This window comes from Megalobrama amblycephala, linkage group LG1, assembly GCF_018812025.1.
Source record: "Megalobrama amblycephala isolate DHTTF-2021 linkage group LG1, ASM1881202v1, whole genome shotgun sequence".
Classification (NCBI taxonomy): domain Eukaryota; kingdom Metazoa; phylum Chordata; class Actinopteri; order Cypriniformes; family Xenocyprididae; genus Megalobrama; species Megalobrama amblycephala.
In genome coordinates this window covers 43,729,142-43,743,974 of record NC_063044.1, presented here as the reverse complement: position 1 = coordinate 43,743,974, position 14,833 = coordinate 43,729,142, and the positions used below count along the sequence as shown (strand labels likewise).

General features: G+C 38.0%; 1 protein-coding gene across 2 annotated transcripts; it reads right to left on the bottom strand.

Annotated features, from left to right (window-relative positions):
* Positions 1-1,134: 1,134 nt before the first annotated feature.
* On the bottom strand, positions 1,135-5,779 carry LOC125270750. 2 transcript variants are annotated; one of them, XM_048194665.1, is made up of 10 exons: positions 4,437-5,779; positions 4,155-4,332; positions 3,845-3,973; positions 3,582-3,762; positions 3,286-3,362; positions 2,936-3,122; positions 2,335-2,574; positions 1,816-1,987; positions 1,533-1,657; positions 1,135-1,406 (listed from the first exon to the last, which is right to left on the bottom strand). In XM_048194665.1, the coding sequence occupies exons 3-10, from the start codon at positions 3,947-3,949 to the stop codon at positions 1,219-1,221; spliced, it is 1,275 nt and encodes a 424-aa protein (XP_048050622.1). In that variant the 5' UTR covers positions 3,950-3,973; positions 4,155-4,332; positions 4,437-5,779; the 3' UTR covers positions 1,135-1,218. The 2 variants fall into 2 exon arrangements, with proteins under 2 accessions (XP_048050622.1, XP_048050632.1); XM_048194675.1 differs by having other exon boundaries at positions 4,155-5,779.
* Positions 5,780-14,833: the final 9,054 nt, after the last annotated feature.

The window sequence follows — 14,833 nt, the reverse complement described above, 5'->3', positions numbered from 1 at the left end:
CCAGAAATTAGTTTGGAGCAGGAGGAGGAGGAAGATGGAGAACACACGGAGGATCATTTTGTCCCGGGAATCAGGCCCTATATGTTTGAGCCGTTACATGCAGACGGTCCCAACAGTCACCTGGACGTGGCGGCTCAGGAGCAAGTTCACCCTCGAGAGCATCTTGATGTGTCACAATAATAAGACTAATTTTAATTATAAAACTATTGTCATTACTGGAATTTGTCCATTAATCGCCGTTTCACTGTGTTTTCATAAGGTTTTGAATCTATTCAATAAATTGTCTACGGTCTAAATCTATAATTGACAGATAACGCAACTTACCCTAATTAACCAGCAACTTTTATTTATCATGTTAAACTGTACTATGCTTCTCATTCAGGTGCTCCTGTGGCTACTGTCAGCACATGGACACTGGTCCTGAAAGACTGTGTTGTAGAGAGGTTAGGCAGGTTTGTGACAGAAGTGCAGAGAATGGGTATCATGTTATTAGCCAGCCTATAAATGGCACAACAGCAGAGTAGGAGAGAAGATAGCACTCTATGACTGCAAATAAACTTAACATTTGTTAGACAGTGCCTATGTGTTATTACATTAACAATTATACTATAGAATAAATTACTAATACTACAGGGTAAAATACTAAAACTACTTAAATGTTACAATTAATTTTTTTTTATATATATACAGGTTGTGGACAAATGTGCAGAAGCAGAACTGCAACCTGGATGCATGACTCAACACCCAGGTTTTGAAGCCGTCTGCTTGAACCCATGGGTTCTTCAACTTGAATATGCATCCATGGTTCAGTATTATGGTGACTACGACCAAGATGTTTTTACTATTGAAGAGTAAGTGCATAATCATAACTACAAAAGTTTCTGTCCTGCATTAAATGCATTATTAATCTACAGTTACTATGTTTTTTTTAGGCGATATCGTCATACTGCCTACAGGACCTTCGTCAGATGGTGTTGGGGCTACTTGGGAAGAAAAAAACGTGTTGTCCTCCCATCATGTGTAGTTGTGAAAATAAGATCTACATTCCCATCAGAGACATACAAAAATAATAAAATGTAATAAAATGTAATATGTATGTAATACTAAATTTAATAAATAATGACAAATGACTAATACCACTTGATTATTCATTTACTACATTTTGAAGATAACTTTTTACACCAAAATGACACTGACACATACACACTATCAATCTATCTAAAACGGCTCCTGCTCCATCTGAGAAAAACGTGACCAGGGTCTGGCTCCAGATTCCTGCAGGTCGGGCCTGTCGAAGGCAGCACACAAGTGGTCTGGAACCTTCAGCTCATTAATCAGCTCCTGGTATGGGCCAGGGTTGAAGACCACCTCCTCAAACAGCAGTCTTAGCATAGTCTCCACATAGTCTATAATGAGAAAAATACAATGAGCATGCCAATGAACTGACTAAAAGGTCAGTTCACCAAAACATTAAAATTCTCTGAATAATTTGATGTGTGTGAGTAATTAATAACAAAATTTTGTATACTTACTGTAGGTTGGTGCTGTTTTTACGTAGTGAATGGAATGTTCCCCTTTTTTGTATTTAGGCCATTTCACTCTTACTGACGGTTCACGATTTGCATTTTCATTATAGTGAAACGCAGCTAGGAGCAACCTACATAGTTAAAAACGATAAAGGATAAAATTGGTAAGAGGGGCTTAATTAAAGTTTGATTAATTATGTGAATGAATTAAATATTTAGCAATATAGCACAGTGTTACAGATGCACACATAGCATTATTCATGAAATAAAATGACATAAACTGTCAGACCTGTTCAACATTCCCAGAAAAGAGAATGCCACATTTTTCGGAGCGAACTTTAAAATCAGGCTATGAAAGCCTTCGACTGAGGAGGTCTGACGATGACGGCTCAGTTTTCCCACATCCTTGAGGAGCCGCTGGTGCAACATCAAGTCACAGAAGCGTTCACAAGCTTTAGTGCCTATTAAAGACAGTAATTCATTATTAAAGGGTTAGTTCTCCCAAACATGAAAATTCTGTCATTTATTACTTATCCTCATGTTGTTCCACACCCGTAAGACTTTCATTAATCTTCGGAACACAAATTAAGATATTTATTATATCTCTTTTTTAGTAGTACGTCATGTAAAATGTACATGTATATGAAACATTTCTAAATAAAATTCATTATCAAATTGAGATTAGAATTGAGTTCCTATTAACAAGAGCTTGTTAATAGGAATAGAATATTTATCCACCCAGCATTTGTTATTTTTTATGGGTGTTATAAAACAATCATGTAGCATTACAAATGAATAAAATCCTTACTTGGTGTCAACCAAGCTCGCATCTCGAGAGGTGGGTGGGTGCAGACTGGGAATAAGTCGCTATTATGATGGTGCACATTTTGCATGTGATAAGTCACAGACTTCCACTTTTCCACAGCCTCTTGACCTGTCTTGGAGGTGGATGCGCACCAGTAGAGGTGATTTATGATGCTTTTCCTCCAAGCCAGAACCTCTCCACAACTGCGCTCTTTCCCAAGTGCATCAATCTTCTTGGCGAGACCTTAAGCAGCGATTACAGAAAACAGAATAGAATTAATTAAAATATGACACTTTTCTCATAATGTAGCTTATGGTGCTTTTCCACTGCGTGGTTCGGCTCTATTCTCTGTGACCAATCAGTGGTCTGCATTGTTTACACATTTATTACAGTATGGCACGCTTGGAACTTCCAACGAGGTACTATTTAAGCAAGCTGTAATGCACCAACCCATAACCATGCAGTGGAAAGCACCAAAATAATGTGAGCCATCCAACACAGGATAATGCAGTGGAAAAGCACTTTTGTCATTTGAGGCACAAATTGTGATATTACGTTTGTGTTGTCTATATCTGATTAATCTGAAATGCTTGCAAAAAGTTACCCTTAGAGACATGCCAAGTATCGTAATAATGCTGGATCTCAGGTCGCTGCTCCCTCAGGTATTTCTGTATAGAAGGATGGCGATCTGTGACGATTGCACCAACCCTTAACCCTGCTGATTCCAGGAACTGGAGGCTTCTCAAAAAACCTTCACGTTCCATGCGAGGACTTCCACCGACTTCATTACTCTGAGAGAGGAAAGAAATCTCAATTGAGCACAATCTTTTTGAATTTTGATAGTTATCAAAGTGTTGCTTTGTTTGTATACACACAATCATTGTGAAAACGACATACACTACAATGCCATTATTGCTTATTTGTTGTAGTGCAATAGTACATTCGCATTTTCACCTGGATTAACTGAATGTCCACCACCTTGTTATCATCCAGGTTCATCATTGTATAGCTTCCATATTTGGCACAGTGTCCTTCAGGGTGAATCAGAGTAGAAAAGAAAAATGTGTAGGAAGTTAATTTTTTTTTATTGAGCAAGATTGTCAAATTGAACAAAAATTAAATCCAATCTCTCTCTACAGTGTATTACAAAACGAACAACTGTTCATAGCTCTAGACATTTCTGTATGCTTATACTGTGTTTGGAATGAGCAGATGAAACTTAATGTCATTATTTTCCCTTCAAAACAAACCTGGTGAATCAGCCCTCATGTCACCACCCAGGACAACGGCCTTTCCTGAAAGCCTCGCCTTCTCCAACATTGTGTTTTGCTCAGTCCTCCACTGCCAGTAGATTGTTGGATGAAGAAAGGCCTTTTGATGATTATAAAAGGTCCTAGGACAAATACATTCCACACCGAGAGCTGACAGTACCTGTAAGATATCACATGATATAAGCAGAAAAAAATCTTCCACAAAGACCTATTCATACAATTTATTTAATTAAAACACAAACCTTGTGAATCTGTATGCATGATGCACCATTGAAGGCTACTGCTGCAGACAAGTGCAAATTCCCAGCTGGTGTATTCTGTATGTGTGGCTGGCTGTTCCACTGCATTTTGTGCAGGCAGTGTGAACAGACCTATGTGATATTAAAGCAATAAAAGGAATATGAACAATATCCAATATGGCTAAAATAAAACCTGACCTAGTTACTATGTTACTCGTTTTTATAACATGTCTAGTATATATATAATAAGTTTTACTGATAACCTGTGGATACATTGATGTAAAAAAATAACCTCTACCACATATAGACTTACTTTTCATTGCCCTCTTGAGAGATATCAGGCTCATAGGTGACATCTGAACATTGTTTCGAGGTGCATGTTGAGCTCTCCATGCGTGGCCTTTTAATAGGTGTGGAAGTGAGATGTGGAGGTTCAATACCTATGCCAACACTCACACCAACAGAGTGGCCTAAAGGCTTCACTTGAACAGCTGAAATTTTCAACACACATTTGACAAACAAACCCATGAAACACAACACAAGAAGACTATTACCAGCTAATACGATAAACATAGCTAGTAGCCTGTAACTTTACCTTTACTCCGTCGTTTCGACTTTTGGGTTTCTGTTTGAATTGACACACTGTTCAAAGATGGAGCATCACATTGACAGGCCACATCTCTTGTAAGGGGCTGTGTAAAAGAAAATGCATTGCAGTATGATATGGGCACAAGGCCAAAATAGATGATTATGCAGGGCTGACAATTTTTGAGTTCAACTTCGAGAATTACAATTAAATTCATAAGCTTGACATTTATATTCCTTTTGATATCAATATCGTTTCATTTGGATATACAGTATAGTTTTTCTCAAGGGAAAAACAATCTCAAATATTTTTGCAAACTCTACAGGGAAATTTCTCAGTAGGTACATTATTATTAAATGTCAAAATTGGTTGTTGGTGCGCGCGCCAAAATATTTTTTTGAGTTGATTATGGATAATATGACAAAGTTATGTTGGCAGCCCTGTATGATATTCAGTGTTTGAAGTGCTTGACGCTAGTTCCACTTACCGTCAAACTTTGTGAGTTACCGACGGTGTACAGAGATGGGACAGCCGTATCTGTTAAAGACAGATATTTAACAAACCCCATTTCGTGCTGTGTCCAGTTTGTGAAGCATCCATGAGTCAGGGCCGCGTTATCCTAATGGGCAACATGGGCTGCAGCCCAGGGCCCCGAACAATGGGGGGGGGGGGCCCGAGACAATCCTCTTTTGCGTTTTATAACGCATCGTTGTCACACCCGAATCAAGAGTCACAGGCGCAGCGGACACACACGCAGGAATACAACCAGGACAGTGGAGTAGCGTCTAGGTATGCACGTGCATGTGGGCCTGGGTGGATTGGTTCCCCCGCTATTACGGGCTTAACACCAAGGTATACTATACTGTGTTCGCATCGCATAATTTTGGTCATCAGGAGAGTTCGCGGACGTCCGCTCTCCCCGTCCGCGTGCAGCCCAATTTTTGTGATGGCACGGACCGTGTGTGTACTGTACACCAGCCCATGCGAAAGTGAATTGAGTGCTTGAAAACAAAACAAGTCCACTTGATAGTGCGCAGTGCACACGCCGAACGCATCTTTCCGCAGCCAAATACTTTTAAAGGCTCGCACGCGCGTCTATGCGTGAGACAGAAGGCGTGTGCATGTTCATAAAAATTAAGTATAATAGAAATAATGTTGTCAATACCTTGCTAAAGCCTATCTATGTAAAATGTTACTACTAAAATCATTAAGAAGCTGAATAAATGGACAAAGAATTTTTTACCATGTCTTAACGATGATCTATTGCATTTGACCATCATTTTTAAAGTGGGTTTCTGAAACTTATGCATGCTGTAATGTAAGTAGTACAGAATTGTAAATTAATCATATTGGTTTTCAGAGGTGTCAAGTAACGAAGTACAAATACTTCGTTACCTTACTTAAGTAGAAATTTCGGGTATCTATACTTTACTGGAGTAATTATTTTTCAGACGACTTTTTACTTCTACTCCTTACATTTTTACTCAATTATCTGTACTTTCTACTCCTTACATTTTAAAAATAGCCTCGTTACTCCTATTTAATTTCGGCTTGTTTTCATTCCGGCTTGAAAAAAAAACAACTATCCAGATAAATCGCGCCATCCGGATAGAGTGAATTTGATTGTGGTTGGATGAGAAGTATAAACATTTACCATTCTGACACCCTATTGGTTTGTACGCGATCCATCACACCTGCACGTCACAGATCACGTCACACTCCAGCAAGGTGGACAGTGTTGGGAGTCGTTACTCAAAAAAGATTATTTCTTAAAAGTTATTATTTATCCACTACTGGCTCATTTAGGCTATCAAACGGGTGGTTTCTCTTCGTCCTCTGCAAATTAAGCTAGGTAGTTCGGTAGAGAGACGTTTGAATAAATTAGCGTATACACCGGTTTTTAAACTTTTTTTTTTTTTTTTTTTAGCGCGACCCTTTTTATTTATGTGACCCATAGTCATATACAACCATGTAGCTAAACAAGCCAGTTTATTTAACAAGCGAGTTTATTTAAAACGAAACTGAAAGTAAACCTGCGTTGCTCTCATGGTGTTACACCTCTCTCTTTCGGTGAAGTGGAGCAGTGCTCTTGCTGAATGGCACGGATTGCACTACGGACTATTGTACCTTTTATATAATATATATATATATATATATATATATATATATATATATAAACCCAACCCTAACTGTATTTTATTTTTTATAACGAACAAGCTGCGATGTCACGTTTCCAGTGCTTTGTTGTGTGCGCGTGAGGCGCGGGCGCGATCAAACAGCTGTCTTTGCCTCATCGTCATGGCAGCGGTTCGTGGCCAGGTCAGATTACGTCAGGCCCTGCGTTCCATTCGGAAGGGCTCATCCCTATGCCCTAATCCCTATAAAAGTGTTTACCCTCCGGAGTGAGAGCTTCGAAGGGATGAAGGGTGTAGGGGTCAAATTATTCCTTTTTTGGAACGCACTTCTGCGTCATCTTAACAAGGAAATCGAGGAGGATAAATTGCGCAAGCTGCGCCCTTTATTTAACGTTAGTTTATTTATTTATTTTTGGTTTATCGCACCATAATGTATCTTGTGTATATGTATTTGAAACATTTGAATGGACTGATAAAGGGAGCTGTAAAGTATTTTTGTTGAAGCACAATGTTGTTTTGACCATAATAATGTACTAAATCTAACTTGTAGAAATATTACAGTAGTATAGAAAAATACTATACATACATTTATAGGTAAAATCGAACTCCGAGCCTCCTGTACCCATTCTGTGACGTCAAACAACTTCCCTGTGCAAAGGATCATGGGGTCCCGAAGTGTCCATCAGTTGTATCCTTCGAAATCCTTCATTCCGAAGGGCCCTTTAAAGTGGCCAGTTTTGAGCACTTCGGTTTGGAACAACCCTTCAATATTGGCGGCCAAGATTGTTTTCACTCCGAAGTGCTCTTCAGAGGGCGATATATGCCGTTTGGAACGCACCGAGAGTTTGTTGCCGTTTGTTGGATGCTCAGACGACCAAACAAACGCCGATTAAACATGTTCAGTCTGGTAAAAATAGACTCCGACCAACGCCAACAGGGTTATCACACCTATCCAACAAACTCCAACAGACGAGTGCGGTGTGAACTGAAACAGCTGAAAACTACCCGCATTTGGCAGGTTGGCGGGTGTTAATGTCAAGCCCTGATTGTTACTAAGCCTGCCCTGGGTACACCAAAACTACCTGCATTTTTCTTGTCCGTTGCCCTCACAGATTCCTGCAGTTAAGTTTGGATGTACATTTACATTCCAATAAAGGTTATTGATGACATTTTGAGGAGGTGGATTGCACAATAGACCCCTGTGGCACGGCCTAAGCTTTTGTCCTTAATGGCATTTTTTTTCCTTACATTACTTTTACTTTTATACTTTAAGTAGTTTTGAAACCAGTACTTTTACACTTTTACTTGAGTAAAAAGCTTGAGTTGATACTTCAACTTCTACAGAAGTATTTTTAAACCCTAGTATCTATACTTCTACTTGAGTATTGAATGTGAATACTTTTGACACCACTGTTGGTTTTCTGAAAGAAAAAAAAAAACGGCTACGTTTGCACATTTTAAGATACTGCACAAGATGTGAATATATAACTTGTACACTCGTTGGGTGGATACTTTTTATTCAGCTAAATAAAATGCACATAAAACATGATAGAAACATATTTAGAGAAGAAACTAATAGTAAATTTATTAGGAATAAAACATGCATTAAAAAGTCTAATAATCTTCGGACACATCGCATCTGAAATGATGCTATGACCATTCTGAAACTCCAAAGCCAGAGTCGAATCGGTCGAATTTAAACTTGGACTTGTTAAAAAGCCTTTTTTAAATTTTATTTATTTATTTATTTTTTACATTTTATAGATCAGCAATGCAAAGTCATAATGATTAGTGCTGTTGTTGTCAATCCTAGAAATGTTTTTACCACTTTTGTCTGCATGTTTTAAACTGATAATATCTTATTCATATTAAAATCTTGGAACTCATTCGCATAAGATGCGCGATTATGGATGTCGAGGGGGAGGGGGGCCTTTGTGTTCGTTAGCCCAGGGCCCCGCGAAGGCTTAATGCGGCACTGCCATGAGTAAAGTCCTTCGAGCACAATTGTGACCGTTCTGAAATCCCTCCTTCCTCGAAATGCAAAAACTCAAGCCATCGGGACCGCAAAGAGGGAATTTTGGGGAATGGGAAGAGTGTTTCAGGAGAGCCACAACCTAAAACGCACCTCCTAGCCATCTCTTTCACGCGCTGTCAATACTCACAGGCAGCTGTCTGTCTGTCAGTTGGATGGGCGTGATTAAGGATCTTAAGCCGAAACCTAAGCCGCCAAACTGACGTCATCAGAGAAGGGGCACTGTTGCAGAGGGAAGGATCATTTTCAGATTTTGATTAAATATTAGGAAGCCAAACTATTTTTATGTGTGGATTGACTTGCACGGATGAATTGTTCACCCCAAAACTAGCAATTTAGGCTAAGAAAATAAATAAGGTCAATTTTGATTTCATGTGTACTTTAATTACAAATAATTTGTAATGGATTATGTATAGAAGTGGATCATGGTTTCTGTGCTGATGAAGACTAATTTATTCACTTTACAACTGTAAAACTTTGTTTGCACATCACTGCCTGTGTGTTTGGATGGTTTAGATGCAAAACTAAATTGTCTGATTCGGGCTCAATTTGAAACGCCAATATTGACGCAATTATTTACATTTCCACCGAAGCACATGCAACTATTGCCCGTAATGGTAAGGGGTGTGGTGTTTCCGGACAACCTGCACTAGGTGGTTCAGCGAATCACAATACACTGGACCAGCTAACCAGTCTGAGCCCATTGCTTATTTCAGAGGGAGTGGTATCATAGAACGAGGAAGTCAACTGGCTGTTCAAATGACAATGGTGACAGCAGTGTAGAATAAAGGTAAAATATATGAAAAATACTGTGTTTTTTTTATTTTTTTTTAAAGAAGCATTAAGACATGTTAAAGGGGTTGGTTCACCCAAAAATTAAAATAATGTCATTTATTACTCACCCTCATGTCGTTCTACACCCATGATCTATTTCAAAACACTGCTTCATGAAGCTTCGGAGCTTTACGAATCGAATCAGTGATTCGGATCGCGTATCAAACTTCAGAAATCACGTGACTTTGGCGCTCCGAATCACTGATTCAATTTGTAAAGCTTCGAAGCTTCATGAAGCAGTGTTTTGAAATAGATATTGTTAAAAAACTCGTTAGTTGTTTTGGCGCACAAAAAGTATTCTCGTCACTTTATCATATTAAAGTTGAACCATTGAACTTGAATTGATTTAAATATGTTTTTAGTACCTTTATGGATCTTCAGAGTTTCAGTGGCTTTGGTCACTGAGCCATCAGATTTCATCAACAATATCTCAATTTGTGTTCTGAAGATGAACGAAGGTCTTACGGGTGTAGAATGACATGAGAGTGAGTAATAAATTACATTTATTTTAATTTTTGGGTGAACTAACCCTTTAAACTGTGTCCCATAAACACAATCAAGCCTAGAAAAAAGCCAGTGAACCGCCCCTTTAAGAAAAGTGATTATTCTTTATTTTTAAAACATACCTGTTTCAATGTTTAGACTTTTAGGAGATTAGAGAACATATTTGGTTACACTATATGTAAAGACGCACGGTTCTTCATCCTAGGTCTGGTATGCAATAACTTGACACTTGCACTAGGGGACAGAGCTCTTGCTCAGAAGTTGATTTTTATTGGCCGAAGATTAATGTTGGGCAAGCTGATTGGAAAATGTAAGCTAGCAGTTACTCTACATTAAATAAAGCTTTACTACACTGAAGCTACCCCCTGGGAAATGTAGCAAGCTAAGCTGCAGCAACATGGCAAATATAGTTTACTACATATAAGCTATTTTTTAAAATGTAATTTTTATATTGAACCAACTTCATTCCAAGTCAATGCTATCTCAGTGATCGATAAAACTGTCAGTCAAACAGATAGGCATAATTGTTCAGTTCAGTTGTTTATTTAAGAACTGTTTCAAACCAATTTGGCAACAAACAAAAAACATGTGATCCACATAATAACAAAACCAGGTGTAGAGAGTGTAAGTATGTTCCTCTATATGTGTCTTTATGAGTACGCACCTGTGTTTGCATGGGTATGCTCAATTTAGACTTGGCACAGGGCCTAAAACTTTTTGCCACACCTGCCAACGGCCGGTGACTTAAGAAAATTTACCGGACAGAACTATTTTTTACCAGCTGTGAAACAAAAACAGGCAGTAATGACATTAATATTTTAGACACTAGTGAAAATTTACAATCCTCTATTCCAATTTCAATACTGCAGCTAAAACTACTAGCTTAATAATATCATTTTAATAGCAAGTAAATGGTCAGGAATAAAATATGAACAAATAATCAAATTGCAAGCAAAAGCAAAAATAAATGCAATGCACCAAAGGTACAAATTAAATGAGCAGTGCTTTTCAGGCAGGTCTAACAGTAGTTTTCAGGTACACAAATTAGAAGGGCTAATCAAATAAATAACACTGCATAGTCTTCATATACCTTTTAAAGTTTAAGAGCACTGAGTGTTTTTTTTTTTTTCATTTGTTTGGTTAACATTAAAAATGCAGACAGCACAGCAACATGATTATTAGGATGCTGTCACTTTAAGAGCCAATGCACACATGGATCATGCATTTTCTTTTTCTAATGAAGACATAATGACTATGTTTACTAGGATACTTGCCGGGACGGACATTTTTTTTTTTTTTGGACAGTTTATGTGTGAATTTGTCCATTCAAGCACAGGAGGGCATGAAAGACAGCTCAACTTAATATTTGCACGCTGTCTGAGACGCGGCTTTCAGGCCACGCGCTTTTCAGATGTTGAACTTCCCACACAGCGCGTGAATATTGAATTCCCTCACACGTGTTCTAGAGCTTGATTATTTACAGTGGACAGGCTTAACCCTCTGGAGTCTGAGGCTGATTTGGGCCCTGGAGAAGTTTTGACATGCCCTGACATTTGTGCTTTTTTCAGTTGTTCATAAACATATTAATGGAAAAGGTATCATTACACTGTATTCAGCACAAACTAGGCTACAATAATATGTGAGGAACATGTATGTACATGTTTGTATTTTTGAAGGAATAATGTTTATGCGTGGTTATTGAAAAAACAAAAAACTTAAGTCACTGAAATGAGGCAAAAAAAAAAAAAATAAATCTGTGTTCACAATACTTCTGGTATTGGAGGTTGTAGACTAGAGTTTTTGCTTCAAAATGATGTAAAAAATTATCCTACCTAATCCTTCATATAAAACAATATATTGATTTAAATTTTGTAAGACACTTTAAGAAACACAGTATGAGTGGAGGCGTGAATCATCATGAATAATGGGCCATTTACACCTGAGAAGACAAAAGAATTCGCATAATAATGACCTGAAATGACTTGCATAATAATGAGCTCTTTCAGTCAGGTAGGCTGTGAAAAACCCTTCTGTGATCATGTGGTGTATATCAAACATACAGAAAAAACAGCAATACTGTGAAATATTACTACAATTTAAAATAATGGTATTCTATTATATACTTATAATATAATATAATGTATTTCTGTGATGCAAAGCGTCTGAACATTCATGTAACCTCTATGGCATTTCATATAGGCTTTTAGCTTAAAAGCATGCACATTTGGAGAAATATTGATGGATTCTCATATGTTTGTCAATTTTCTATACAGAGGAGTAATATTTATTCAAAATGTATTGTCATTACTATGAGTGCTGGATACTGTGTTTTCAATTCATACTTGCAGCCGGAGGGCGCTCTGTACACATTTAGTCCACAAATGCCTCCTAAAGAAGAACAGGCCATGTGACAAGTCCAGGAACTAACGGAGGCTTCCAGAGATCGCTATAATCATGGCTACAACATGCAGATAAACACTTTTCAAGACAATAAATACACGATTGAGACGATGCATACAAGTATTGACTCAGAATTTGCGTCTGAATAGCGCTCACTCCGTGGCTGAATTAGCGGATAATGAGCTGAATCACGCCGTTTCTCTTTTCATTCAGATTACATAAACAGAGTTTTTGTTTTCGATTTGACTTACATGATCTAAAACCTGACATTTCAACGTTTTTTTAGACATAAGTGTCTTTTTTTTGTGATTAGTATTCACTAAGTTACAGTTCATTTTCTGAGAACTATCAGATTGGACTTCGTTCAGAGGGAGACGACAGATCACGCATCATGTTAGTTTTCTTTATTTTACAAAAAGCACAACATTGTGTTTTTACTCTGAGTGTATACAAATAAAAGAAGACATTCTATAGTTTCAATTGATATATTAATTATGTCTCTATGACCAAAAAATGACGGAGTATTTTAAGTCTGTTTTGATGCAATGTGAAAAAAAATCCTGCAAAACGCGCATGCACGTTTCCTGACTACAGAGTGTTAAACTTTTGTGATGATGTAGCACTGACCAACTATACAGAGCATTGTTCATGTTCATGTTCTCACAACATTGCATTGTCAGAATTCATAAAATTGTTACTGGCCATCTGGAGACTGACAGTTTCATATACTCGCCAACACCGATCTTTATGTGCACTTGGCGAGTGTTCATTTTAGGCCCTGCTTGGGCACATTTGCAGGACAAACTGTAAGTTAATTTAAAATCCAACTCGCCTCAGCACAGTAGCAAACCCAACTGCCGTAAAACACGAGGAAGTACTTCTGTCGGCTACACAGGTCTGTGTATGGTGGTGGCATCACTTACTGATCCAGAATCAGTGATCCTTAGCAGTTGTATTTCTGTTTTAAGCTTCAGAAATACTTGGGAAAATGTAGCTTGTGTGGAAGCTACAGCATTACTTGGTCAACAAAAGAGCTTTTGCTACTGATAAGCTATTTGGTAGGGCTAGTTATTGATTTTTGATTTCATTAGATAGAAAAGAAACAGGGCCGTACGCAGGGTTTCATTCCATTTACCAAGATCACAAAACATAGTTTGCTAGGGAGGTTGGGGGATTTAGGTTTCCTTGGTGTACATATTTACATAACTGTGGTGTACACAGTTCTGAGGCAGCTTTAATCGCATGTTTGGTAATATTATGACTTCATTTACAACAGAATAACGACGGTGCATGCCCGTAGTTTCTCTTTGCGCTTTAGTTAAGAATAATAAAGTAATATGCAGTGCACGCCGCCGCACGTACCCTGACAACATCTCATCTGACCGCAGTTCACTGTTGTTCAACTGAAGGTCCCCCGTCCTCACCGCGCTCGTTTGACTTGCGACTGAAGCGAGTTGGAATGCAGGTCTGAAAAGTGTCCTGTTTGTTGTGGTCGTAAAGAGACATTTCTTTATAAACACAGCGTTTTACTTGTCAATGTTTTAAAAAATATTTTTATTTTTGGTATTTTATATGCTCTGTTTGTGGTGTGTGGAGTAGCATCACCCGGGGGATATTTTATAAATAATTCAGCAGAGGCAGGGATACATAGACCAGAAGGGGGGAAATCCCCCCCCCCCCATCCCCCCTACCAATCGCACCCTAGACAGATAGATAGATAGATAGGCTCTGTGCTTTGAGAGGGGATTGACATATGAGCAGTACAGAGCCCATCTTGTCTCATATCATGATTTTCCCCAATATTCCAAATCTTGTCACCATTTGAAAATTGTCAGAAAAGCAAACTGTATCTTCCGCAAAAGATGTTGCGCTGCCAGGAGAAGCAAAACTGAATTCTGGCGTGTGGGAAATACGAACTGACATGCTGAAGAATAGGAAAAACCAGAATGGCCTAACTTTTTATAGCCTAAGCTATAACAAATAATAATAATAATAATAAATAATTAATAATTCCGTTTCTACGACTAATTAATTTCCTCGTCCCTCCTTAATTTAAAATAGTAATCTGTTTACGTGTCTGTAATTTCAGTAAAATAAGATAATTTATTAGTTGCTGGAACAAATTATTAATTCGTGGCCATGATCTATCTTACCCTGCGAAAATATAAGGTGAGACGGTAATGATTTGGGGAAAAGAATCAAGAGATTGCATATCCAGAGGAATACCTCACGAAATAATGGATAGGGATAAGTGTCTTTGACTGTGACCCATTAACACAGTCTGTTATATATTGTACAATGCGATATACATGTGCTAATACTGTCAAATAAACACAAGGTCTTACAAAACACAGCCAGTTATGTCTAATTAAAGGGTTAGTTCACCCAAAAATGAAAATTCTGTCATTTATTACTCACCCTCATGATTCATTGTGCTCCGATGCTTCCTGAAGCAGTGTTTTGAAATCGGCCATCACTAATATAAGTCGTTATTTTGTTTT